Source organism: Acomys russatus, chromosome 5 (assembly GCF_903995435.1).
Source record: "Acomys russatus chromosome 5, mAcoRus1.1, whole genome shotgun sequence".
In the NCBI taxonomy this organism is placed as follows: Eukaryota; Metazoa; Chordata; class Mammalia; order Rodentia; family Muridae; genus Acomys; species Acomys russatus.
Window position 1 is genome coordinate 72084902 of NC_067141.1, and position 27746 is coordinate 72112647.

The 27746-nt window shown below is 49.1% G+C and overlaps 1 protein-coding gene across 4 annotated transcripts in view; it reads left to right on the forward strand.

Moving 5' to 3' along the window:
• Nucleotides 1–828: 828 nt before the first annotated feature.
• Mxi1 (MAX interactor 1, dimerization protein) overlaps nt 829–27746 on the forward strand; it is a 62374-nt gene continuing 35456 nt past the window's right edge. Inside the window, exons 1-2 of one of the 4 annotated variants that reach the window (XM_051146772.1) lie at nt 829–1305; nt 22177–22309. In XM_051146772.1, coding sequence (XP_051002729.1) covers nt 1032–1305; nt 22177–22309 — 407 coding nt within the window. In that variant the 5' untranslated portion in view covers nt 829–1031. Of the gene's footprint in view, nt 1306–20594; nt 20776–20880; nt 20995–21491; nt 21513–22176; nt 22310–27746 lie in introns of those variants that run through there. The other 3 variants (XM_051146774.1, XM_051146775.1, XM_051146776.1) reach the window with 3 other exon arrangements.

Here is a 27746-nt window from a genome sequence, read left to right on the forward strand (position 1 = left end):
TTGGGGAGTGGAGGTGGTTCCTAGGCTACCACTTCTGTCTTTGGGCCACTCTGCCACATAAAAGGGACCCTGTTGTGGAGATAACCTGCTGTGAGCTTTGCACAGCTGCATTTGATGAGTATGGAGAGATGCTCACATCTCCTCCTCCTTCCCGGAAAATAACTTTGCATTTGAACGGTTGCGAAGGGGCGGGTAAATCTGTAACCCGGACAGGGTAGCCTGGAGACATCATCTGCCTGTGTGAAGGTACACACAGGTGTGTGTGTGTGTGTGTGTGTGTGTGTGTGTGTGTGTGTGTGTGTGTGTGTGTGTGTGCTCGCGCGTGCGTGCCTGCACGTTCATGTGCAAAATGTTTGTGTTGGGAGGAGTTTTCTAGTTTCACGTGATGTTTCTATTCTTTCCGTCAGAACTGGGCTTTTATTGTTTGATTTTGAAATAAAGTCTTACTGTTTAGCTCAGGTTAGCCTTGAACTTGAGATCTTCCTGTCTCTGGGTTTTTTATTTAAAAAAAAGAAAAAAGCCCTAGCAGTCATCGTTTACTGGGGACCTACTATGTGCCAGCCATTGTGCTGAGTTATTTTTCTGTAGAGAAAATTGCTTTTATGCAGATGCACCCAGAGACATCCGAGTATTTTTTCCATTCGTGTTAAATGCACAGTGCTCTCCCTGCAGCTAGGATTTGCGGAGGTGCGGGTAAGGGTGCTGGGATCGGCAAGGGGCGGGCCCTGCGTCCTTATTCTCCACCATTTATTTTGACCCGTCAGATGGCGACTGGCTCGCACTAGGACCCAGGCGCCACAGCGCCTCCGTCGGTCCTGTAGGTTCATTCAATCTCCTATACACACAGACCCACACAGCGAGAGCGACACACACTCACACTCACAACTGCACGCAGCGAGGCTCGACAAGTCAGGCCGGCTCCGTGTCCCGGCGCCTCCTCGGCACCAGCAGGCCGGATCTCCCAGGGGGCCCACAGCTCGACCGGCCGCTCAGCCCGGGACTAGACTAGCTCGGCGGACCCCCGTGCCTCCATGGGCAAACGCGGGCGGCCGCGCAAGGAGGCGCGCTGCGAGGGCGCGGGGCTGGTCCCCATCGCACCCCCGGCCATGCCCCCGGCCGCAGCCGCGCCCCAGCCCCCGGCGCAGCCGGAGGAGCCGGCGGGGGCCAAGCCCCGGTGCCCCTTCTCGGACATTTTCAACACCAGCGAGAACTCGATGGAGAAGCACATCAACACTTTTCTGCAGAACGTGCAGATTCTGCTCGAGGCAGCCAGCTACCTGGAGCAGATCGAGAAAGAAAACAAAAGTAAGTTTGGGGGCCCCCGGCTGCTCACCGGCGCCCACCTCTTTCTTTCTCGCCCCCTTGGGCGACCCTTGTCGCCTGCTCGGCTCGCCCTCACCACAACCACCCCCCCCAACACACACAAACACGAACCCTCGGCAGTAAAGCCGATGACACCGGAGAAAGGACACGCACGCACGCACAAAGCTGCTAAAGATGTAACAAAGACAGAGAGGGGGCCTGTCGCTGCCTTGGTCTGTCGCTCTCGAGCAGGCCCGGTGGACGGCCTGGCCGAGGAGTGGGGGAGTGTTGTTGTTTGCTGACAACTGAGCTGCGCCGCTGCGAGCTCGTCTCTCCGAGGTCGCCTTTCTTCCTTTCTTTTTCTTTCCGGAGCCTTCTCGGGCAGACAAGTGTTTTTGTTTTGTTTTGTCGCTTGTTCTAGGGCTGGGTGGGAATTAGAAGCTGAAAGTTGGAAACCCTAAGCAGGAGCTCAGAAAGAAAAACATAGACACACATTACAACAATAACAGCCACCACCACCAAACAGCTCTCCACGCCGTGGACTCCGCTCCGGCTGTTCTTTATGCCTACTTTGTTTTTCCTCCCCACAGCAGGACTGGGCTCAGGCCATCGTGTCTACAGACACTGTTCCCCTGTGCCTCCTTGCCTCTGGGATGCCACGGCCTCTGGTCTCCTCAAAGAAACAGGCCGGTGGAACCAGGCTGCACCCGCAGCTTTCTCTAGACCTGCTGTCCTACGCGCGCTGGGGGGGGGGGGGGGGGAGAGACTTGGCGAGGGGATGGGGGGGGGGGATGCGGCTACCAGCAAACTTTAGGATTCCGCAGAAACAATAGTTGGGGAAGACGTGGGTTGTTGTATGCGTTTTCTTTATTTTCTGAGAGACACTCTGGGCGAGCAAGGCAAACGCCTTACTGGGTTCCATGTCCGTCTTTCTCTCTCCCTCCCCTTCCCCCCCCCCCATCCCCTACGGACACCGATGCTAGGAACCCCACCCGGGCCTGGGCTTCCTTTTTGTATTTGTTTCATTTTTGACCCTGCCTGTCTGGGCCCCCAGCTCTCACCAGGCATTCGCCTCAGCACCCTAACGGGGGCACGCATGTGCTGCGCCTCCAGCACCATGGGGATAATAGCTGTGGCTGTGAAAAGGAAGACCGGCTGAGGGGGAGAAAGACTCACAGAGAAGAGAAAAACAAGATGTGTAATCTGTCAGAACAACTAGGAGATCGATGAGAGACACAGACAGACAGACAGACAGAACAGACACCTGATTGCAACGTGTCAGATCTTGCAAGACACCCCCCCCCCCAAGAACACAACAACAACCCTCAAAACACAAAAAACATCTTCAACAAATAACGCCCGGGCCTTTAGGGTTAAGGTAACCGAGTGTTGGCAGCGCAATTGTGGGGAAGTGGTAAGACCCAAACAAGGGGTCGGTGGTGCGATCTTTTCTTTCTCCCGTCGTCTCTCTGCTCCGGGTGCCTGCCTGGCTTGTGAGAGGCGCATCGCAGTCAGGCTGCGTAGCCGAGTCGCCGAGCGATTATTCATTGGGGTGTGTGTGTGTGTGGGGGGGGTGCATTCGTCTGGAGAATAGTTTCTGAAAAGCCCAGGCTAGTAGGGAGCTGTGTGAAGAGGTGGTTTTGTTTGGTGTGTTTGCTTTTGTTGCAGGGGGAGGGGCGCGATTTCTTTAGTCGTCCCCCTCGCGGATCCCCAGTTTCTGGAGTCTGTCCCGAGGTTCCAACTCTGACTCGGGGAGGGGGGTGCACTCAAAGAAGGCACCTTCAGCGAACCTCGTCCCCCACCCCCGCAACGAGGTGGTGGCCGGAGATCCCCAACGTCTCGTGCCTCCCCCCCCACTTCATACCGGCAGACAATCAGAGTCCTATCTTCCTCCTCCACCCCCCACCTCCCCGCGCCCTGGCCGCCTCCACCTCCTTGTTTACCCCGTGTCGGGGCTCCGGCGTGGCCACCAGTCACGTAAGCAGAGAGCCGGGCGCGCCCGGCTGGGCTGCCCCGCGCGGGGCGGGCCTGTGGTGGCCAAGCCAAGGCTCCAGAGGCCGGTGCACTTGAGGGGCTTCCTCCCGGCCCCTCTCCCGGGCTGTCCGCTAGGCAAGCCAATTGGCCCCAGAGAGGGGCTCCAGAGCCTCTGCACCCCAGTCAAAGTCAACTTCGTGTGCGTAATCAGCCCCTCGGCCCGCAGCCCCCCTCCTCCGACCGGCTCCCCGCGGGAGTATTTTTAGCACTCTCGCGTCTTTTCGCCGCTGCTGTTTGGCTCGAAATGACGTGATGCCAGCAGCCCCCAGATTTCCCCGAGAGCGTGGGGCGCTGCGCCGTGCCTGGCTCGGCTGCAGGGACTCGGCTCCAGGCCCTCGCTCCCTCCGCGACAGCTCACACAGGCGGGGGTGACTCTCCCGCAAACTCGGGGAGACCACCCGCCGGACCCCCAGATTATCCACCCTTGCTAACAGAAGCGGCCCACTCTGGCCACTTTATTCGCCTCACTCTCGTCCTCCTTCTCCGCGCGGTCTGGGTACCCCCCCCCCCGTCCCAGTACGGCAAACGCAGGGCCCTACATCTGTCTCGCTTTATTGGGGGTGCTTCTCCGCGCAGCCGGCGCTCGCTGTTGTTTTCTGCTCGCTGCACACAATGCCCGCGCGTCACGGCGGTCCGCGTGTGCACAGCAATAACGCGAGTCGGGGGGCGGGTCGTGCGTGCGCCGGGCTCGGGCACTGCGGGTCGCTCCGCGCGCGCGGGGCTTGTTTTGCTCCAGAGCTCTGCTTTCCGAAACGCTTACATCATTCAGTTGTGTGTGTGTCGGGGCGGGGGTGGGGGTAAGATCTGGGCGTTCCAATAAGATTTCAGCATTTCCCTGCCTTAGGCTGTTTTGGAGGAAGTAAAGACCCTCCCCACCTATGCTTTGTAGTTATTGTGATGGGGGTGGGTGCCCAGGTTTTGTTTGTTGTGCGAGTCTTTTTTTTTTTTTTTTTTTTAGGTCGCTACTGCAAAGGGCATGGCTGGCTGGTTCAGGTGCACAACCTCCCGCCTTCGTTTCAGCGAGTTCCCCTCTAATCACTTGATCTCAGTTTCTCCGCCTCCTCGCCCCCCCCCCAACTCCCCCCTCCCCAGCACTAGACACATGGTTTCCACATGGAGACAAACTTCTTTCCTCCGACTGGACTTGACCTAGCTGCTTCGCCCATCCAATCGGCAGCATCCGCCTCTTATGACGTCACGCGTTGCTGAGGCCGGAGGCTGGGGGGGCGGAGCCAGGACGTGAGCCAGGAAATCACTAGGCTCAGTAGTGTAGCCAGCTAGTCCAGTATTTTCTTAAAGGGACTTTCTTCTCCCAGACAAGTGCCCTTTCGGGTTACCCGATTTCTTCTTGAGATGCGCCGGTAGCATCTGATCACGCGTTCACACGTTTGGTTTTCAGTGTTTGCAAAGAACTCAACTTGGCAGGAACTTGGCTTATTTTCCACTGTAGCCAGAACTACTTTTTATTGCCTCTTTGAGGTTTCCGTGCTGAGAGTGTTCACCAAGTTTTGGCCGCAGTGAAGTGATGAAGTGTTTCCATTAGATGGGGTGATTTTCTTGAGGGAGCAGTTGAAATAGTTACCCAGTGTTGACCATGTGCAACCTAGGAGTTCCCTAGGTAGCACAGGTGCAGTCTCCTGAAATGTCACCTGGTATGAATCTATGAATCTCAAAAGCTTCCAGAAATATTTATCATGTGGGCAGTGACCCTGTTATCACAGATTCAGAAATAGCCCGTGGCATCATTGCCTATTTGCGAGTGGAATCCAACGGAAGGGTAACAATTAAGAAGTACTAATTAGAAAAAGGGTTATCTCTGGCAAAGCTTAGCATTTACAAAAGAATTGTTATCCAAATAAAAACTGAAAGTTGGGGAGCTGGAGAGACGTCCCAGCAGTTAAGAGTGCATGCTACTCTTCCAGAGGCCATGAGTTGTAGTCTCAGTTACATGTCAAGCTCCAAGGAGACACAATACCTCTGCCCTCCAAGGGCATTTCCATAGGTGTAAACATATATGCACATATAAATCCTAAAAACAAATAAAACACCTGTAAATGGAGAAACGTACGGTGGTAGCTGAGGCCTGGAGGAGAAAGACACCTTCCGGTGTTTGGGGCAGGTCCTTTGGAGGCAGCATCAGACCAGGAGAGTGACTGGAAGAGAACTGAAGCCGGGTTCACCTTCTGAAGTAGACTGGGTGTGTTCCTAGGGCCAGGGGCAAGGCCCTGAAGCAGCCTCTTCCTGTTGGTGTAGGAAGCCTCTGCTGGAAGTTGCAGCTGTGTGGTGTCATTTGGCCCCACCCTGCCTTCCTGACAATCTCCTCAGCCTGGCCATGAAACCTCAACTCCAGTCCAGCAGGTCCACCGGCAAGCAGGCTTCCCAGTCATGCCCCTGCACTTGACTCAGTGAGGACGCCCTCACTGGACTCCCTAGGGCTTCCGTGTCCAACCCTTCGTTCATGACTTAGGCTGAGTCTTACCTCCTCCTTGAAGCCAATGGACTGTTTCAGCTCCCTGGGTGTTAATTCTTGAGTCAGATTAGTGGAGAGAATGAAATGCTTTGCAGTCAGAAAGGGGCAGAGGTCCAGATTCCTACTCTGTTGTTTGGACACAGGCTGCTCAGCCTTCTCTGAGGCCGCATTTTGAAAGTGGGGCATGTGAACACCGTGATAGCACCTCCCTTATGTCACCACAGAGAGCCTCAGTCACCGCCAGTTTTAAACATTTCATGTACACCTGAAATACAGTGCCTGCTCAATAAATAGTATCTTAGGGGGCTGGAGAGAGAGATCAGCGATTAAGTCTGTGATGCTCTTACAGAGGATCGGAGTTCTGTTCCTAGCACACACACCTGCCTTGACTCTAGCTCCTGGCAATACGACGCCTTCTTTTGGCCTCCTTGAGCACCTTAGACTTGATACACAGACACACACACACACACACACACACACACACACACACACACACACACATACCTACATACCAGAGAGACACTCACATATACACATTTTTTTTTTAAGCTTGACAGCCTTCTACTTGTTTCCAGTGTGTTAGCTTTATCTCTGCAGGAAGACTGACAACATCTTGTGTGTGTATGAGTGTAGTATGTACATACATGCAGTTGTGTCGTGTGTGTGTGTGTGTGTGTGTATGTGTGTGTGTTTCCCTCATGTATGCCCTGTAGAGGCCGGAAGCATTTTTTTGAGACAGTCTCTTAATAAACTTGGAGCTCACTGATTAGTTAGAATGGTTGCTCAGTGAACTCCTGGGATTTGCCTGTCTCTGTCCTGCCCCCAGCACTGGGGTCACCAATGGGCAACACCACACACCTGGCTTGTTTATGGATGCTGCGGATCCAGACTGAGGTCGTCACAATTGATTGGCAGATGCTTTACACACTGAGCCATCTCTCCCACTCCCTTATTAAGGTCTTACAGGATCAGGTCACCACAGTATTTTGGTACTTACCCTCTGTACAGCGGGCACTTGCTATAGATTTCTTGATGGGTTGCCTTTGCCGTTTCTTGCCTATGGCGTTTGATTGGGTTTGGAGGTCAGAGACATGACCAAAGCTGGAAATACTGGGTTCTGATTGTTTTGGGTCAGTAAGTACAGGACCTGCAAGGAGATAACGGGCCAGTTCTGGACAGCTGAATCTACATTCTATCAACCGCTGTGATCTGAAGAATGAATTAATTCTTACTCAGGAAGTAGGGGACTAGAGGGACTTGTGCTACAATGGAGGCCGTTAGCGTTCCAGCAGGTCATATCTCTGCCAGGAGGTATCTCTGTATGAGCCCACTGGTTCCATAATAAGCACTGAGTGTTTGCTCTGTGATTGCCTTTTTCCCCCTGCAAACACCGTGGGTTGAGTCACATTGAGGTGGAGAGGTAGGGGGCTCATTTTTAGAAGAGTTGTGTAAAGATCATTGCTAAACCAGGGCCCCATTTCATCCACATTTTAACCTGTGCTTTTGGATTTGGTGCAGGTTTAAAATGAGATAGATGCCACAGGGAAGAGACTTTTGAGATGGTCATTCTGGCTTTCAGAACTCCGGAGCTGCAGGGTACTCTGTACCGTGTAAAGGGCACCCGGGGGATGAAGAGAAGTCGAATTGGGCTGTTGCTGCTATGGGGTGGGGTGAGAGGACCTCCATCAACTACAAAGTCAAAGCCTTAGGTGCTCACATGTGTTCTGTCTCTAACTCCAACACCCAGGTATGGGGGTGTTCATTTGGAGATGGCTGAGCAAGAGTCTAGAGGTGAAGCAGGGAAATAAAGAGCACAGCCAACAGCAGCTGTGGCATCCAGTCACGTTGCATAATATCAGAGCTGACTAGCATCTATTGAATATTGACAGTGCTTAGCCTGAGATCAGCCAGGAGGTGTCTTCTCCAGGCCACAGCCACCCTGTAGCATGTATGACTCTGTTACCTCTATTTTGCAGTTGGGGGTTGAGGGACTGCGGAGCAGGGATGCTAAGTGACTTCCTTAAAGGTCATGTGGCTGGAAGATGGCAGAGCTGTTTGCCATCTGGGCCTCCAGCTTCAGAGCCCCATGTACCTTTTCACCATACATACGTGGACTCATTTTACAGCCAAGGAATGAAGTCCAGACAGGAGGAACCACTTGCTTGAGGTCACCCAGCCACGTGAAGCAGAGCTGGTATTTGGAACACCCTGTTGATCTTCCAAAGTCTTCCTGTACACACCTTGTTTAGAAACGTGAGATGGAGTAGCCAATCAGAGAAGTTGTTTTGTTTTGTTTTGTTTTTGTGGGCTCCCCCACCCCTCCCGCAATTCTTAGTTATTCAACTGTCTTGGCCTTAACTCAAGTTCAGGGCTCCTAGGAAACCACCCCTCCCTCCTGCTGCCTTTCCCCCAAGTCTGTGGGCATATTAAAGGACTTAGGGCTGTTGCTATGGTACTGAGGCCAACAGCAGGTTCATCAAATGCTAAGTCTTTTGCCAAAAAAAAAAAAAAAAAAGCCAGGCCCTAAAGAAGGGAATTGGCCAGGAAGATTAAGCTTTGCTTCAGTCCTTGTGGCTTGTACTCTTTTAGATCCCCACTGCTCCCCACCCTATCCCCTATTCCTGCCACCACCACTTGCTATAAATACAGTTGGATAAATATTGATTTAAACTGGGTTTCTGGAGGAGAAACACATGCTTGCCCTGGCCTGGTCTTCGCTTAAATACCACCGCATGTCAAGCCTGACACACCTAACCCCACATGGCCCTGGCTTCCAAGTGACACGTTTGGGGAGGTGAGTTGTGGTTTTGTGGCTTTTCTTTTTCTTCAAGGGAGAAAAGGAAAAAAGAAAGCAAAAAAAAAAAGAGAGTGAGAGAGATAACAGCTGAGTAAGAACGAGATGTTCTGCAAAACGAAGCAAGAGGTTTTCAGCGGACAGGAATCTCATTCTTTTTTGCCCTCCATTTCCGGTTTTGTGTTTAAAGGAGGCAGGTGGTAAAGAGACATCTTGACCATGGGAGCCCCAGCAGCCACAGAACAGTCACCCTCACTACGGGACAAGGAGGCGGAGGCCCAGAGAGGGACAGTGGCTTTCCCACAGTGGCACAGCGGAGGCAGAACAAGGCCTTTCTGTGCCGTGTTCTCATCTGTGTGATAGGAGAATGGGTCATAGATAGAGCTCCAAGCAGCTTTTGTTTTACAGGTCAGGTGCTCATAAACTCAGCAGTTCTCAAGCCTGGTTACTGAGCCCTGGGTGTGTCTGCTTATTGCAAAGGTCATTGCAACATTCTAAGTAGTCTTTCAAAACGAAGCTCATTTGACTTTGCTGTACTAAGAAAAATATCTTCTCTCTTAGATGAGGGGTGGTGGGGAAGGAGCCGAGAGCGGTGGCAGTGACAGCCACTCTAAGCCTGACTGAATGAGGAAATTCAAGTCTTCCCAAGGATACTGGGTGGAGTTCCAGACTCAGAGTGAGGGAAGAGAGAGAAGTGGGGGAAAGAGAGGGAGACAGAGAGAGGAAGGGAGGACTGGCATAGGCAGCAGGGGTGGACCTCCCATCTGGGTCTTTTCTAAATGTATGGCAGCAACTGCCTCTGGCACACTGTCTCTGAGCGGCCTGGCTGGAGGACTTAAAGCTGGCAAAAGCCTGACTTGATTCTCTGGCAGACCCAGGGCACCTGCCCCTGTGATCCCAGCTGGAGGCTCAGTGGTGGCTTCCTCATCTTGGTAGGATTGTCATGCTAGGCCCCTCACTTGTAAAGCATTTTGAAAGTTCAGGTGACAGGCTTTAAGCAACAGGTCTCCAGGAAACACATATAAACAGAATGCCTTTCAAAATATTTTAAACCAGGGAAATCCCTCTTAAAGGCTTTGTGGCAACTACTTTGATAAGACGGAATTACATTGTGGGTCAGTAATTCTCCCTAAATCAGTTATGTGTGTTGGTCTTTTTATTTGTTTAATGGTCACTTCCGGAGTCCGGCTTTGCCGTAAGGTTGGCACGGTGCTGGGTTCTAGCAGTGTGGTCATTGTCTTCATGGAGTGTGTGCTCTATTCAATGTCAGGCTTTACAAATTCCTCTTCTTTTTTTTTTTTTTTTTTTTTAAGAGTCTCGTTTAGCCCAGGCTAGCCATGAAACTCACTATGTGGCTGAAGAAGACCTTGGAGTTCTGAGTCACCTGCCTTCCTTCACCTTGCAGTGCAGGGATTACAGGCACGCACTACTGCATTGGGTATAGATGTGAAGTCAAGCACGGATTTCATCTCTCCTCAGAAATTCAGTTGTCTCCAAGTGAATCCCAACAGTGGGCTGCAGAATCTGACTGGAGATTTGTGTCTTTGGCTCCACCCCCCCAATATGGTTAGAATAAAAATTCATCCTGAGGTTCCAAAAGGAGTTCCAACCAGATGTGGTAGCACACACCTTTAATTCCAGAAATTGGGAGGCAAAGGCAGGTGGATCTCTCAATTTTCAGGCTAGCCTGGTCTACAGAGCGAGTTCCAGGACAGTCATGGCTACACAGAGAAACCCTTTCATGGGAAAACAAAAGTGGGAGATGGGAGATTCCTTTCTAACTGCCCTGCCCTCCCCTCCCCAGCCCCCAGCTGCACCATAGCCCCCAATCAAACTTTTTGTTGTTGTTGTTGTTTTGTTTTTTGAGACAGGGTTTCTCTGTGAAGCCTTGGCTGTCCTAGACTCACTTTGGTCTTGAACTCATGGTGATCCACCTGCCTCTGCCTCCCAAGTGCTGGGATTAAAGGTGTGCGCCACCACTCCTGGCCCCAACCAAACACTTAAACTGTTTTGTGTTCTTATGTTTGCCCTCCTAACTTCAACAAATATGATGGCCCTTCTACACTCGGGTAGTTTTCACCAGTCACACTACCCACCCAATGCCCGCAGAGCATGCCCTTGGCCACTCAGCTCCGATGTCTCCTAAGGAACCCAACGAAGCAGAGCAAACCTAGATAAACACACTGTCCAGAGGGAGGGTGAGATTAGGAGAAACCAAAAAGGTGAGATTTGGACTATCTAGTATTTGAAATGTTTTGTTTTGTATATTTCTTGTCATTACAAGGACACAGGGATGAAGATAGCTTGGGAGTTCCAATAGACAGGCTATTGTATTAAAGTAGAGGGCAGGCCCAGGCTATGTGACTTCTAGCTGTGGGTGGCAAACAGGAACTGGTGTCATTCTTGTTTTTATCTTTACAGGGGCCAGAATGGCTCCCTGTGCTGCCTCCCACAGCAACCTCACCATCCCTGTCATATTTCTTAGTCCCTGAAACTCTGAGCGCCTTGCATATAACTTTTCATCATCATTTTTACCAGCCATGGAATCCGGCTTTCATGCAACAAGAATTACCTAGAACAGCCAGGAGCCAAACTCTGCCTGTGCTTGGCGCTCAGAGAGTAAAGTGTGTCAGCTCTCCAGTTCAGGTGCATACTCCAGCTCAGATATTAGCCAAATAGAAACCAATACACAGTTCTAGTCTGTCTCCTGGGAGTCTGCTAACCAGCCCCTGAGCGAGCTGCTGACAAGTGCAGTCTCCTCTGTTTTCCAGAGGAATGGCACTAATGGCTCCCTTTTACTGGGCATTTACTATGGCCAGCACAATGCTAAGTGCTCTATATTAAATCCTCACAAACATCCAGTAGGGAGGTGCTGTAATCACCTTCATGTTTATAGCTCCCCAAGCCTCAGGAAGGCTGCCTCACTTTCTCAAGGCCACATGCTAGCAGCCTTGGGGCTGGGACTTAAGTCCACTGTTCTTCCTTAGGGGGTTGGGAGAAGCCTCGGGGAGCTTGGGAGCTAACAAGAGGCAAGAAGTGGAGTCTGGAATGTTTGAGGTACAGACTGAAGGCTCCAGGAAGATAGCTCCCTAGAGTCACCCCCTTTTCTCCCATTCATCCTAGGAGGATGGAGAGAAGCAGCCAGAAGCTTCCAGGGTTTCTCTACCCACTCCCTGGAGTGCTGATGGTCTGGGGTAGTTTTGCTTGCTTGCTTCTGCCACTGTGCCAGCACCCTCTGAGAAACTCACCCGACCAGTAGGGCACCTGTAGCCCTACAGGCTGTGGGTCCACACCCTGTCAGGCTCCAAGACTTTCTGGGACGCCCCAGCTTGTAGGACAACTGGACTGGCCAGTGCTTGGCGCCATGGGCTTCCGCAGAGAAAGCGCAGGAGAAAGGCGGAGTGGATTTCTGACGTGGGCTTGAGGTCCCAGTTGTGGCAGTGACAGTGTGGACCAGATGGTTCCCGTCAGACAGCAGAGGCCCAGCCTCCTCCTGTCTCAAGAGAGCGAGTGAGCTCTAGAAACAAGAGTGATGTTAAGTAGAGCTGGGTTCCTGTCACTCACTTGCGTGCAGCCCTTCCAAAGATTGTTCCTTGCCTCTCGTAGGGTAAGCACCTACCACCTGCCATGACTTTCATCCTTAATTTTCGGAGTGTAGTGATATTATGGGATGGGTGCTCTTGCTTCTGCCATGGCTTAGCTTCCCATGTGCTCTGTCCCACATCAGCTAAGTCAGGATCTGCAGTTACCATGGTTCTTTATCGTTTAACCCCTTAGCACCCTTACCACCATTTACAGTTGTTTTCCTTGCTTATCCTCAATCTAGGTGGCAAGAATATAAACACCCTGAGGACAGGGAGCGAGCTTGGTTTTGTTCGCTGGGGCTTTCTGGCAGATATCTAGGGGATATTTTCCGAATGGTGAATTTTCTGAGCTACCTTTTCACAAGAACACTGTTGTGCCGGTCGTGGTAGTTCACAGCTATAATCCCAGCACTGTGGAGGCTGAGGCAGGAAGATTTGGGATTTAAGGATAGCCTGGTATGCATAACAACTTTTAGGATAGCCTTGGCTACATAATGAGCCTTTGTCTTTTCTTTTCTTTTTTTTTTTCTTTTTTCTTTTTTCTTTTTTTCTTTTTGGTTTTTCGAGACAGGGTTTCTCTGTGTAGCCTTGGCCATCCTGGACTCACTTTGTAGACCAGGGTGGCCTCGAACTCACAGCGATCCGCCTGCCTCTGCCTCCCGAGTGCTGGGATTAAAGGCGTGCGCCACCACACCCGGCTGAGACTTTGTCTTAAGAGAAAGCCCCCAAACAAAACCAAACAAAAGCCAAGAGCTATTAGTTAGACAATGGTGCAGATTAGTCTAGAACATTGCGGGATTTTAGCATCCTTGGTTCCTGCCCACTAATTGCTATGGGAATCCCATTCTAACACATTCCCAAAGCCACCCAGAAGCATAGGTTGAGACCCTTGACCTAACCAGTTTTGCCTGGCCAAATATTCTATGTGATGGGATGGGATGGGTGGTGTCCAAAGATATAGCTTTGAATCTAGTTGTGGCCTGTGTGACCTTAAGCAAATCCCTTACTCTTTCTGGGCCTCTTCTGTAAAAGTCTCAGAGGTGTGCTGGGAGATACAGAGCTGATGCAGATGCTGCACTGTGCATGCAAATGAATGAAAATGACCCCATAGGCTCCTGGAGAGTGGCAAGGTGTCAAAGGATTAGGAGGTGTGGCCTTGTTGGAGTGGGTGTGGCCTTGTTGGAGTAGGTGTGGTCTTGTTGAAGTAGGTGTGGTCTTGTTGGAGTAGGTGTGGTCTTGTTGAAGTGGGTGTGGTCTCGTTGGAGTGAGGAAATCTGTCACTGTGGGTAGGCTCTGAGGTTTCATATGCTCAAGCCAGGCCCAGTGTGTCACTCCCTCTTCCTGCCGCCTGTGGATCCAGATGTAGAACTCCAGCCTACCTCATCCATCCAGCACCATGTCTGCCTGTGTGCTACCATGCTTCCCACCATGATGATGATGGACTAAACCTTTGAACCATAAGGTAGCCCCAAATAAATGCTTTCCTTTATAACAGTTGTCACATCAGGGTGTCTCTTCACAGCAACAGAGCACTGGCCAAGACACAGTTACATGGCAGCAAGTTGGTCAATGGATTCATTTTGCTCTGGGCTCTCCCGAGACTCCCAACTTTCTAGAATCAAGGTTGGAGCCAGAAGTGAGGGAGAGGTGACCTCATCCATATCTTCGGACAAGCAAGAGCCTGTGTTTTTGTCGTAACTGCTGCACCAGAAGCTGAGCCTGAAGACCTGCCGCAGAAGGGGTAGGCGTGTAATTTAGTGCCCAGGGCCTGCTGAGGCTGTTATGAGCCTTCGCCAGTCTGTGCCACCAGGAAAGGGTAGTGACATCACCTGAGCTGAGCGCAGGGACAGGGCTGCTCCAAGCCAGTTCCTCAAAGGAGAAAGGAGAGCAATGGGACCTGGGATGGCATCAAGGCTATAAGGCCGAGTCTTAGCAGTGGGGTTGGCCTCTGGCAATTTTTTTGGTTTTGTTTTTAGTTTAGTTTGTTTTTGTTTTAGACAGGGCCTCGCTACATATCCCTTCTGGCATGGGACTGCTATGTAGGCCAGGCTGGCTTCAAATTCACAGCGATTGGCCTGCCTCTGCCTTCCAGAGTTAATCCAGGAGTTAAAAGTGTGTCCCAAGACACTCAGATCTTTTCTTTATTTTATTTTATTTATTATTTTTGATGGCTTTAAAATCAAGTTGCTTCTATCTGAGGTAGGGGACAGTCAGTAGGTAGCTGCCTGCGCACGTGCTTGAGAACCCCCGTTCTGCAGCACTCACAGCAAAGTCTGCACCGTTGTAACTCCAGCTCTGCCTGAGTAGCTGCAGAGAGAGATGCAAGGATTGCTGGGTTTGCTGGCCATTCAGCTTGGCTGAGAACAGCAAGCTCCAGGTTCAGTGGGAGACCTTCTCTCAGAAAGTGGTAGAGAGGACACCCAAGGCCATCCTCTGACCTCTAAATGAGTATGCTTTCACATGCACAAATGTGGGGACACACACACACAAACACACACAAAAACACATACACAAACACACATACATACACAAACACACACACACAAACACACACACATACACAAACACACATACACACACACATACAGACAAGTTAATTAGAAAGAAACAGGATCTTTACACTAGCAAAACCTCATAAATGTAATAGCTAAATAAAAAACAAGAAGAAAGAAAATTAGCCTGGCATGGTGGCACATGCCTGCAATCCCAGCACTTGGGGAGGTGGAGGCAGGAAGATCAAGGAGTTCAAGGTCATCCTTGGCTGCATAGTGAATTTGAGGCCACCCTGGGCTACATTAGACTCTGTCTCAAAACAAAGCAAAAATCATAATTTATTTATTTATTTTTGTGGTTGGTGTGGAGTCTAGGATCTTGAGGAAGGCAAGGCAAGCTTTTATCATTGAAGCAGACCCCAGCCTTTTCTAATTTATTCCTGTGCTTGAATATAGGTGAAACATTCTAAACAAAATATAAATTTATGGCTCTGAGTAAGGCTCCGGCGTTTGGGGTGGGAGAAACCCATCCCATGGTTGACCAGGTCATGTGCACAGGAGTGGCTGACATCATGAGAGCCACCAGCCTAATGACTACAAAAACAAATTACAGGAGACTACTAAGTGACACCAGCGACAGCGATGAGATCTTGAGAAAAGGACTCAGCAGGCATCCCTAAAGAAGGCAGATGAGTGGCATGGCAGAGCTGGGGGTAGGAGCCATTTCACTGGAGAGGGATGCTGAGGCTAGGTCTGGGGCTTGTGGTCATCACCACAGAAAAACAGCTAACAGAGCAACCTTTCTTTAGGGAGAAATGAACCTTGAACAGAAAAACAAAGCAGATTTGGGATGCTTTCCGACCCTTTAAGAATATAACTTAATAGTGACATTTAAAGAGTTGAGGTTGGGGTTCCATAGATCTAAAATATCAGAAAATGTATTGGGGAGGGGGGGAGAGAGAGAGAGAGAGAGAGAGAGAGAGAGGGAGAGGGAGGAGGGAGGGAGGGAGGGGAGGGGGGAGGGAGGAGGGAGGGAGGGAGGAGGGAGGGAGGGAGAGAGAGAGAGAGAGAGAGAGAGAGAGAGAGAGAGAGAGAGAGAGAGAGAGAGAGTCCATTTTCCATTTTCCTCTCTTTTAAACACGAGTCACTCAAAAAAGAAAATTCTAGCGCTGAAGGGAGCATGCAGCTTAAGGTTTGGGTGTCAGCCCCCTCACCGTGTACTGGCTTTGTTGCTTTTGGCAGGTTCACATACTTCTGAGCTTGGATATTCTGAACTGAAAACATGGACACTTGGACGGAGAATTCAGCTTAATGATAGAAACTTCCAAGACACAAACTATGAAACGTTCTGGGGGAGCATTCACTTGGCACTACTCTAGCAAAATCCTTTTGAGTTCCTTTACCACCTGCCTCCTGGTACCCCCCAACAGTCCGGGGGTTGAGGTGGTGAGCAAGCTACTTATAAGTCCACAGTAACTGAATCCTGCAATGCAGACTTCTTGGATCCAAGTACATGGGGGAAAAGGAGGAAGGGGACGTTTGAGAGGTTACTATGCCGTTATAATCATTGAAATAGGCAGTTGTAATAAGGACCATTTAGTAAAATGTAAAAAGCTCTTTTCTCAGGCAAGCGATGGGTCAGAATGGAAGTCAAGTGCAGCTGTTTGAGCCTTTGCCAGTGGTCTGATCTCACTAGAAAAACTGGAGTTAAAAGCAACAAACTTCCAGATTCAGCGATCTGGGCTGACCCACTGCCTCCTCTGCAGCTACCCCCCTCCTCGTCCTCTCCTTTTCTCCCCAGCCTGGGCACCTGGGTCGCTCGGTGCGTTTCTATGTGGTTGGGGAGTCAGCCGGCAGCCCTGGCGACTGGAGCCCTGGGAGACAGCAGCCACCTCTCGGGTTTAGCATTACGTCATCCCTTTAGACCCAAATTTATCTCGGCTGCACACAGCTCCGCAGCTCCGAGCTGCTGCTGACTTGAGAGCTTACGCACGAAGTTAGACAAGGCTGACTCACTGGCAGAACCAAGGTTTTCTGTGGCTTTCACGTTTCTTGGCCCTGGAGGAAGAAGAGGGGAAGAGGTTGCTGTCTTCGTGTAGGAGCAGGGAGGGGGTGTAAAAATGGTAATGTGGATGCAGTTAGTGTCTAGGGCCTCGGAACTCATATTCCCTGTCCAAACCTGGTTATCTGAAAGCTTTAAAGAAAGCACTTTGCAGATTCGGAACCTGAACAACCCAGGGGTCCCCAGCAGCAAGGACTATGGGCTTGTAAGTGACCTCACGGACCTCTTCTTCTTTCTCCATCTCACCTGCCTATAGAACGAGATGCTAATCAGCCTCAAGTATCCGTTTGCAAATACATCACTTGGGAATTTGCATCTCCTAACTGTACTAGGGAGTGTGTGTGGGGTGAGGGGGAGGGGCGAGACCCTAAAGAATGGAGAGTTTGGCCTGCTTCATCCACCCTCGATTGTGGTAAAGCTGGGGGACTTGTGCAGTTTTCAAATAAGGAGGGAGAGGGGGAAGGGAAAGAGGAGAGGGGAGAGGGAGGGAGACAGAGACAGACAAACACACACACACACACACACAGAGAGAGAGAGAGAGAGAGGAAGAGAGAGAGAGAGACTTTCTTTTTTAAATATTTATTTTATGTATATGCGTACACTGTCTTCATGCACACCAGAAAAGGACACCAGATCATATTACAGATGGTTGTGAGCCACCATGTGGTTGCTGGGAATTGAACTCAGGACTTCTGGAATAGCAGTACTCTTAACTGCTGAGCCATCTCTCCAGCCCCCTGACTGACTTTCTTTAGTGAGAGAGTTGAACCAGAGACTGAAAACATCCCAGTTCTTGTATCTATAGACATGGAACCCTTGCTTTCCTGTTTTCCCAACCACGTTTGTAGTATAAACTGGCTTCTTCTTACCAAAAGCAAAGCCATGGCTGTTGCTGGGCTCCCAGTGGCTAACACAGAGCTGGGGGTGGGGTGGAGGGGGTTGATAGCAGCCTGTTCGTTTGGGAATGGAAAAGGCTGGAGAGTTCTGTAGATGTGCCAGCCCACTGTCACCGTTGCCAGTGCCCTAACACATGAGCAGGTGGCCCTTTGGTGACTCTTCCATCTCTTCATCTGCCTCTTGGCTCATGCTCTAGACTTGTTCATGTGGGGTTAACTGTGACACCTATCAAGCCTTTTCCCACTAAGCTACCATTGGCTCTATAATTTACTCAATAGACTTAAACGCCATTTTCAATTAGCAAAAGGTTCTACATTTCTTGACTGCATGCCACACAGTTTACCTGCTATAAAAGTGACTTAACTTCTCAGAGCTTTTGGAATTTGGAATTGAATACTTTAAGGGGTTCTGCAAATGGTAAAAGTAATTTATTTATTTATTAATTATTATTATTATTAGTTTTTGGTTTTTTGAGACAGGGTTTCTCTGTGTAGCCTTGGCTGTCCTGGACTCCCTTTGTAGACCAGGCTGGCCTCGAACTCAGGTCAATCCACCTGCCTCTGCCTCCCGAGTGCTGGGATTAAAGGTGTGCGCCACCATGCCCGGCAGTAAAAGTGAATTTTTAAGTTCATAATCTTTTTTTTTTTTTTCTTCTTCTTCTTCATTCTTCCCCACCCCAGACAGGGTTTCACAATACAGCTGTAGTTAACTTGGAATTCACTGACTTGGTGTGTAGATCAGGCTGGTCTTGAACTCACAGAAATTTGTCTTTCTGAGAGTGCTAGAATTAAAGGCTTGCACCACCACACCTATCCTTTCGCCTTTTTTTTTTTTTTTTCCAAGCCAACAGATGTTCTAAAGGAATGATAATTATTTTTGTTGTGTTGTTGTTTAGACACAGGGTCACTCTATGTAATCCTGGGTGTCCTGGAACTCACTATAGAGACCAAAACTCATAGAAAACTGCCTGCCTTTGTCTCTTGAGTGCTGGTTAAAGGTATGAGCCACCACACCTGGCAGAGTGAATGATATAAAAGAAGGAGAGAGAGAGAGAGAGAGAGAGAGAGAGAGAGAGAATTTCTTCCTACCTCTCTCCAGTAATGCCTTTGGCTGGGGCGGAGGGTGGCCGTTACCAGTACACAACCGGAAAACCCATATGACCTACCCAACAGCTGAAAAAGCACAGTCCCTTCAAAGTCTAGAACGGTCCCCACCCCACCCCCACGGTGGCTTGTGACTACTTCTCCTTTTGGGTCTCCCCAAATTTGATGAACATCCACTTCTTAAATGTTGTGCCAAGTATAATAATTAACAGGGCCGGTGGAATTTTGTAGCCTGTGACCTCACTGGAGAGATTGCTCACTTTGAAGGAGGAGGGAAGAGGGCAGAGAGGATTTAAAATGCAGCACAAAGACCATGATGTTTGTGAAGGAATAAGGACATGTGTGTTCACAGAAGCCAACAGCATGACCACAGGAAGGGGACAACCCTCCTCAGCAAGAGCTCTGTCACCTTGGAAGTCCACCAGCAGGTGAACATAGAGTGAGGCAGGTTATGGCTAGTTCCCACAGCTCCCGGCTTGCTCCGAGAGAAAGCATGCAGCACTTCCCGTGGTCTTGTCTTTCCTTGCCCCCTCAGGCATTGGTGGTTTTGTGTCCTAGGGGACATGTAGCAGTATCTGGAGGTATTTTGGTTGTCATGCCCAAGGGCTGGTGGTGTGCTACCGGCATCTAGTGGGCTAGGGTTAGGGATAGGGATGCTGCTGAGCATTCAACAATGCACAGACCCGAATCTGGCTCCAAGGAGGAGCCAGGGGGTCCAAAGTGTTCAGTAATGCCGAGGTTAAGGCGTCCATTACAAGAGGGACCCGAAGAGGGTGGTGGTTGAGAGCGGCGGGTACTCCCGTTTTTTAAGGTCTCTGTTGTCAGTTGCCTTTGAAGAGAGGAGAGCAGTCATCATTATAGCTTTCATGCATTATATGATGGAATTACTTCATTTCCACTTCACAATGAAGCTTACTAAATATGTTTCCTGGGAACAAGGTCCATTTCTGCCTCTCTCAGTACCATATACATAAAGTCTGGTTCAGTGCCTGGCAAGCTTCTGGCCTCAAAACCGCGCATAAATGGGAGAATTAAGTCCATTTTATATAGGAGGAAAGGAAGCTTGACAGAGTCCACAAAGCCAGAGCTCGGATTTGAACTGAGATCAATATGAAAACAACACCAAATCTTCATGTCCTTTCCTTGTATCACCAGATCAGGGTTTCTGTCTAAAAACACTAATGACACACTGAGGAAGAATACAATTCAGTGTCGCAGCTGAGGGAAAGGAGGACCATAAGGACGTCCTCTGTGGCTCCCATTAAGTGATCTCGTTTCTGAACAGCGACTCGTGCTTCTCAAGTGTATCTGTGATGCTGTCCTTGCAGATAATGTTACTACTTTTCTTTTCTTAAGAGGTTGAAGAAACTGCGTGAGGCACTGAAGTTCCACAAGAAAGCAGTAGCTAGGCGACCATATCAGTTCAATAATGAATACTCTAGGCCCGGAGCACCAGCTAAGAAATGAGTCTCCGTGGGAGCAAACCCAAAGCTCAACCAAATCTTTTCCTCAGAAGCAAAGCTATGTAAGTTGTTAGTTTTTCCATCCTTGGAACGAGAAAAAGAAAGCCAAGGAGAGACTACATCTCCCAGAGGCCATCGCGGAGTCGTCCTTGCGCAGGCGCACTGAGGCGGCTTGTGTCCCTCGACACCCGTCGTGCCGTGGCGGGGGCGGGACTACATTTCCCAGGGGGCAGCGTAAGGGGCGGACGGGGGCGGGCCTTGCCGCTGCTCCGGTCCCTCCCCCCCGCCCCCCGTGCTCGCGCGGAGAAGTAAACAAACCGCGCGCGGGCTGCAGGCGGCGCGGCGGGCGCGGCGGGCGCGGCGGGCACGGCTGGGGCCGCGGAGAGCGCGCCGAGCCTGGGCCGAGCTGGCCCGCCCGCCCGCCGCACATGTCCCGGGGCGTCGTGGGACTGTAGCCGTCTGTGGCGCCTCCTGTCGGCCGGGGGCGGGAGCGCGGAGCCCATGGAGCGGGTGCGGATGATCAACGTGCAGCGCCTGCTGGAGGCTGCCGAGTTTTTGGAGCGCAGGGAGCGAGGTAACGGCTCGGCGCCGTCGCTTCGACCGCCGATCTCGGGCTCCACGCGGGGAGTGCGGCGCGGCTGGTGAGGGGAGGTGCGCGCGTGTGTGGAAGTGCGTGCACCGGTGAGGGGAGGCGCGCGCCCGCGCGTGTGCAACAAGAGGGGCGCGCGCGTGGAAGTCCGCGCGCGGCTGGAGAGGTGGGCGCGCGGGGAGGGAGGTTTGCTCAGGAGTGCAGGTGAGTTCCGGAGTGGAGGCGTGTGAGAAGCTGGCGAGCGGGGACAGGCATCTGTGCGTGCGTGAATGCGCTGTGAGCGTGTCTTGGGCGGAGGGGAAGGGGGCTCCGGGCTGCAAGGGAGGGACCCGTGAGCCGCGCAGGGGCAGCTGCTGAGCGGACCTGTGGAGAGGGCGGTGGGCGGTGGACGCGGAGCTCTTGTGCTTGAGACTGCTGGAGGGACTAGAGGGGGGTGGGTGGCTGCTGGGGAAGTGTGGGTGCGGGAGGCGTGGCCTGTGTGAGCTTGGGGCGGGGGACGGGCAAGGGGAGGAGGGCCTAAGAGCTGAGGGAGGGGCGTCCTACTGTTGTGAGCATCCAAGATGCAGTGAGTTGGGATCACCTTGGAGGTGGCCATAGGCGGTGGAATAGAGAGACTAGGGTATTGGAGTGTGACGCGCTGGAGAGAAGAAGTCCTTCGTAAGACTTTGTTCTAAAGAGCTGGGACACGCAAAAATGCGGAGGCTACTTTTTTCTTTTTTAAGGCAAGTGCAATCTTTTGAAGTGAATGAGTAGCTGGTATTTGAAATTAGGATATTTTTTACTTTTAGTTCTTGGTGCTAGAGAGGGGGCTCAGCCGTTAAGACTCCTTGTTGCTGTTATGGGGACCCAGGGTCGGTTCCCAGCACCCATGTTGGCCCTTTCTCTGCGGCCTGTAGCTCCAGTTCCAGGAGATTAGTGGTTTCCTCTGGCTTTCCAGAAAACATGCATATACGACTCCTGCACACTTACGTACACATAAAAGTTAAACCTTAGAAAAGACTTCTTGAAGGAAAAGATCTTGGTGAGGAGGGAGAAACTGGTTTAGAAGAGGTATGGGCATCCTCTCTTGGCAGTGGGTTGGGTCTGTATATGTCTCCAGATTGATCTCCGGACAGCGAATGGATTTTCCCCCCCTAGGGTTGGATCTTGCCAAGTAACCCAGGCTGGTCTTGGACTCAGGATCTTCTTGACTGGCCTCCTCAGTGCTGGAATTAAAGGGATACCAACCTCGCTAAGCAAGCTCTTTAATCTTCTAACCCGAGAGTAGACCCGTTTTACTTTGTCTACTTTCAGAGCATGTGTTACTACAAGGGCCTCGGGTCTGTGGATCCGTGCGGTTTGGGAGGCTGTGTTCTTACACCTTTTTTCTTTTCTTACTGTTTTCAGAGTGTGAACATGGCTACGCCTCATCGTTCCCCCCCATGCCGAGCCCCCGGCTACAGCATTCAAAGCCCCCAAGGAGGTTGAGCCGGGCACAGAAACACAGCAGTGGGAGCAGCAACACCAGCACTGCCAACAGGTAGCAAGATGAGGAAGCTAGGGGACAGTGAAGGAGCGTGGACCCCAGGGCTAGGGGACAGTGAAGGAGCGCGGACCCCAGGGCTAGGGGACAGTGAAGGAGCGCGGACCCCAGGGCTAGGAGTGTTGTTTCTCCTCCAGTGCCAACTCCAGGGCACCAATGCCCCCCCCCCCCAGACTTCCTCTTTAAAAGTGAAATACAGTAGGAAAAAAAAACAAGGAATATAATCCTTAAAAAGGCAATTAAAATAGTTCTTGTTGGCTGTTGCAATGTCTCCATCATCAACCTAGGGGACAGGGAATTGAGACTCAGTAGCCTTTGTCCATGCTAAAAGTAATTAATCTCTGACCAGCTTTTATTCCACCCGCCCACCCAAGTTTATGATAGTCCAAGAAGAATTTTTCAAAACCAGAAATAGTCCTGGTGATAGATGTGTGAGAATCAAGGGCTTTGTTAAAGACATAGAGACTTAGAAATGGGCCTGGTCCATTTGTTAAGAACATCCTGTGTTACATTTGAGTGGAAAGTGGCTGTTGGCAAGGAGGTTTTTAGAGCAGGATAAAGAACAACTCCAGTCCTCCCGGACAGATTTCTTTTCCAGAACATGCTTGCTTAGAGGAGCCGAGGCGCAACCGACTTCCTCTTTTGGTAGTGTCTGGCTGACTCTTCAGTATTTTGGTTCCAGAAAGCCAGTGAGCCCTAAGGCTTTGTGTCAATATGCAGTTTTCAAGAAACCTTTCTTTAGAGAAGGGTTTTTTCCATTGATAGGAGGAAGTTGAAGGAGACTGTCCCTTCTCATCCTGTCTAGAAAAAAAAGAATGATGAATTTGGCAGGGATTAGATAACTACAGATCCCTGTGGGCTGTGGGGACTGGGTAGCATCCCTAGGCTCCTGTAGATAACAGTTACAAATCATGAGATTGAATCTTTCCACCTGCATTTTGACATCCCTGAGACAAAACTGAATTCATTTTCCTCCCTTTATTCATGCCTTTAGGGCTGCTTGTTTTCTCAGGACTGTATGATATTTTTTTAAGCATAACTTTTTAAATTATAAAAATAGCCTTAAGTCTAATATGCTGTATTTATTTATGAGTCTAGATAGTCTCCTGTGGTATAATATGTATGCATTTGTATATATGCACATTTAAATATATACATAGAAAATGATATACATTTAAAAACATGTATCTGTTTATCTCTAATTTTCTGGTTACTCTGTTAGAAATTAAGATATATTCAGGAATTTACCTTTTAATCCATATGTAGATTTGTCATAGTTACTTTCTATTCCTGTGACAAATACCAGGGCAACTTACAGAAGGAAGAGTTTACTGGGAACATCCTTACTGTTTCAGAGAATGACTCCATCACCATGCAGTGGGGAGCATGGCTCTGGAGCAGAAGCTGGGAGCTTACATCTAATCTGCAGGCACAAGGCAGTGAAAGAGATCTTAACTGAGATGGCATATGTAGGCTTTTGAAACCTTCAAGCCCACCCCAGTGACATAGCTCCTCTGACGAGGCCACGCCTCCTAATCCTTCCCAAACACTTCCACCAACTCACCAACTGGGACCAAGCACTGAAATATATGTACCCTTGGAGGCCGTTCTCATTCAAACTACCACAAAATTTAAACAAAAAATAAAAAGAATTTTTTTTAACATGCATGGAAAGAGTGCCATTTAGGAAGTTGGGCCTGGGTTCAGTCCTGTTTCAAATGTTTGAATCCCTGTCTTCTTGAAGTCAGATATATGAGGCAGAGGCAGGCAGATCTGTGTGCGTTTAAGGCCAGCCTGGTCTTCAAAGTGAGTCCAGGACAGTCAAGGCTACACAGAGAAACCCTGTCTGGAAAAGAAAAGAGAAAGAAAGAAAGAAAAAAGGTCAGATATATGACCTCATTATACTTTTTTCTTAAGATTTACTTATTTATTATTATGTATATAGTGCTCTGCCTGCATGTATATCTGCAGGCCAGAAAAGGGAATCAGATCACGTTATAGGTGGTTGTAAGCCACCATGTGCTTGCTGGGAATTGAACTCACGACCTTTGGAAGAGTAGTCAATGTTCTTTCTTAACCTCTGAGCCATCTCTCCAGCCCCCTACACTTCTCTTCTTGTCTCTTACTGTTTCGTATATAAAATAAGAAGCTGTATTAGAGACCCACCAGGTTTCCTTCTTGTCCTGAGTCTGTACTGACAGCTTTAGGACCTGGTTACCGTAGGTAATGAATTGTGTGTGTCTCCCCATTGTTGCACATGTGGCATTTTTACTAACAGCTCCTAGTTAGCAGAGACAGTAATAAGATGGGCATTTCTAGATTCTACTAATTATAATGCATTAATATAAAGGTTTTCATCCCTTATTTCCTCTCTCTTTTTTTTTTTTCCTTGTTTTGTTTTGATGTTGTTTTCAAGACAGGGTGTCTCAGTGTAGCCTTGGCTTTTCTGGAACTTGCTCTGTAGACCCGGCTGGCCTCAAAACTCTCAGAGATCCGCCTGCCTCTGGCTCCCAAGTGCTGGATTAAAGTTGTGTGCCACCACCACTTGGCCATCCCTTATTTTCTTACACCTAGCGCTTCGCTAACTTGGGGTTGACTCAGATTGTTGTTCATGTTACTGTTATTAGGATTCTTGTGTATTATATGAAGCCACAGTGTTAATTGTTGTGTTTTAGCATAACATGTCAGACACATTGTAAAACTATAAGCACTTTTAGGTTCTGATAATATCCAGGGAAAATATCCATGGACTACTTAAAACTGGAAAAGGTATTTTTTTTTTCCCCCCTTGGGAATTTAAATAACAAGCAAACAAGAAAAAGAAATTGATTTTAGGATATATTATATTATTATAGGTCTATATGTAGGTTAGGCTGAGACCTATGACAGAGAACTAGTTTATTAAAGCAAAATACTAGAAATTACTTCTTATTAGCCATTTATGTAATATTTTTGGTCTGTGGACATAGGGGAGCTGAATGTAAACTCCTAATGCCACATATTTTGGAAATAGTCTGTCGGGGGGCCACTGTTCGCTTCCTATCTTCAAGCTTGCCATTAGATTGAATAGATTTTTATTTATACTGCTTACATAAAATAAAAAGGCTATATGTGTTGAAATTTCAGTTTCTTTGTCATCTCTGATGAGAACAGAGCATATATATGTGCTGCTATTTCCTACTCAGTTCTCTGTGTAGAAGTCAGGGTTCCTTTTTTATAACTTAAACATTGTTAACCTTTTCTTCCCCCCCCCCCCCCCTCTCTCTCTCTCTCTCTCTCTCTCGTGTTTGACACTTGGGATTGAACCAATTGCTTTGCATATGCCAGCTAAGTGTCCCCACCCCCACCCACTGAGCTCTACTTCTAGCCCAACACTGATGTGCTATGTTACCAATGCTGTGATTCCATATGTCATAAAGCAATAGTTGTTTTCTGGCCGACTTTCCCCTGATGTTCTCAAGTATACTGTAGTATTCCTGATACAAATGTTACTCTGTAAATTTATGTTGGGAGTTATTTGGCTTATAAATTCCTTCTCCCTCTTCCCTCTAAGTCTCAAAATCGTATTTTTACAGAAGTACAAAAGAAAAAAAAAATGAAGGCTATACTCTGATAAAATGTATCTTGCAAATGCTAGTAATTTTATCTGACAGTTGGGAGGTGGGACCTATAATATATAATTATTTTTTTAAATACATGCTTGGTTTTACTGTAATCTTGGTCACAGTTTTTGGCACACTTCCAAAAATTGAACTTGCTCAGATGTTGCTGCAGTCAGGGAAACTTGTTGCAGTAGGCATCTGTCTTCTGGGGAGCAACAAAGCTCAGAACCTCAGCATCACTGTTTTGTCTCATAACTGAAGAAAGTCTCAAGATCTGTCAGCTTTAAAACTACTAAATGAACCACCATTTTACTGCCACACTGATTTATTCACAAGTATTTCTCAAATATATCTTCTTTTTTTCTTGACTTTACTAGAAATATCCTACACTCAGCCTTCCTCTCAACTGAACAAGTGTGGAAACCCCCTCTGTGGTGTGCTTGCAGCTACGCTCCTCAGGAATTACCTTGGCTGGCTTTCTTTCAGTGCCTTTAACCTATCATGTTTCCTTGTATGGTCTCTGTTCCCTGTTGGCGATCATTTTCCTCCCTCCTTGCCAAATCATCTCTGTCTCCTAGCACTCTCTCTTCAGTGTAGTTATAGCATCTTCAGGGAAGCCATTCCTCATCTGCTGTGGTACCTCAGGTCTCTTTGAGACAGAGTTTCATGTTGTGTAAGCTGGCATCAAACTCACCTTGAGGTTAAGGCTGTCCTTGAACTCCTGATCCCCTGCCTTCCACCTGTCAAGTGCTGAGGTTATAGGCATAAGCCAACACGGTTGGTAGTGGGTGAGATCTTTACGTAGTCCATGGGATTCCTGCTTTTTCTTTCTTTCTTTCTTTCTTTTTTTCCCTGGTTTTTTGAGACAGGGTTTCTCTGTGTAGCTTTGGGTGTCCTGGGCTCACTCTGTAGACCGGACTGGTCTGGAACTCACAGGGATCCGCCTACCTCTCCTGAATGCTGGGATTAAAGGTGTGCACCTCCACGCCCAGCTTGCTTTTAGGTTTTGAGGACTTAAAAGATGATTTCTTATAGGTCAGTAGAAAACTGCTTCTCTTTATTTAAAGAGACAATTTTTTTTGTCCAAATAGTAAACATATGACATGGAAGATTATATCTTAAAAGGTAATTCTAGGTTGCATCTGATACAGTTCTCTGCTTTAAATCACATGTGGCCAAGAGATGCTGTAAAGTGATTTGCTTAAGACTTAGCTGTACCACAGGTAGTGATTAACTTTAATAATGGGGGGGAAGTTGCATCCCCTAGACATGTTGTTAAGTAAAAAGCCACTTCTTTTTGAGTTGTTGGCTGTGAGGTCCATAGGTCCCCAGCGTTATAGGCTATTGCCTTTGCTCTTTGTTACCCTGCAGAACTTGATCATTAAACCCTATTGTCTAACAATCAAGCAGGTATTAACCTAAAAGCATGGTCTCTGCTGTGTAACTTTCATAGAGCTACAAGGCTCAACAAATGCTACTAGGGGAAAAAAGTTGCCAACCATCCTCCTGAGCTGTGAACCTTGCTTGTGCACTACGGTAACGACTGGCCTAATACTATACGCCCACTTGTATAACACATATGTTATGGAAGTAACCCACCACTTATTCATTGGGTTTAAAGCCCACTCCACAGAATAGAGCCCGTGCCTGGTGCTGTTAAGTGTGACTAGCTAAGTCATAGAGCCTGGGAGAGAACCTGGCACTATCACTCTAACATGAGCATTATATTAAACTGCCCTCTAAGATTATCAATACATCTTTCTTTCTCTCTTTTTGGAAATCAAACACTTAATCCACTGTAGGTGTAGGCTGGCTGAATTTGCTAAGGCTAT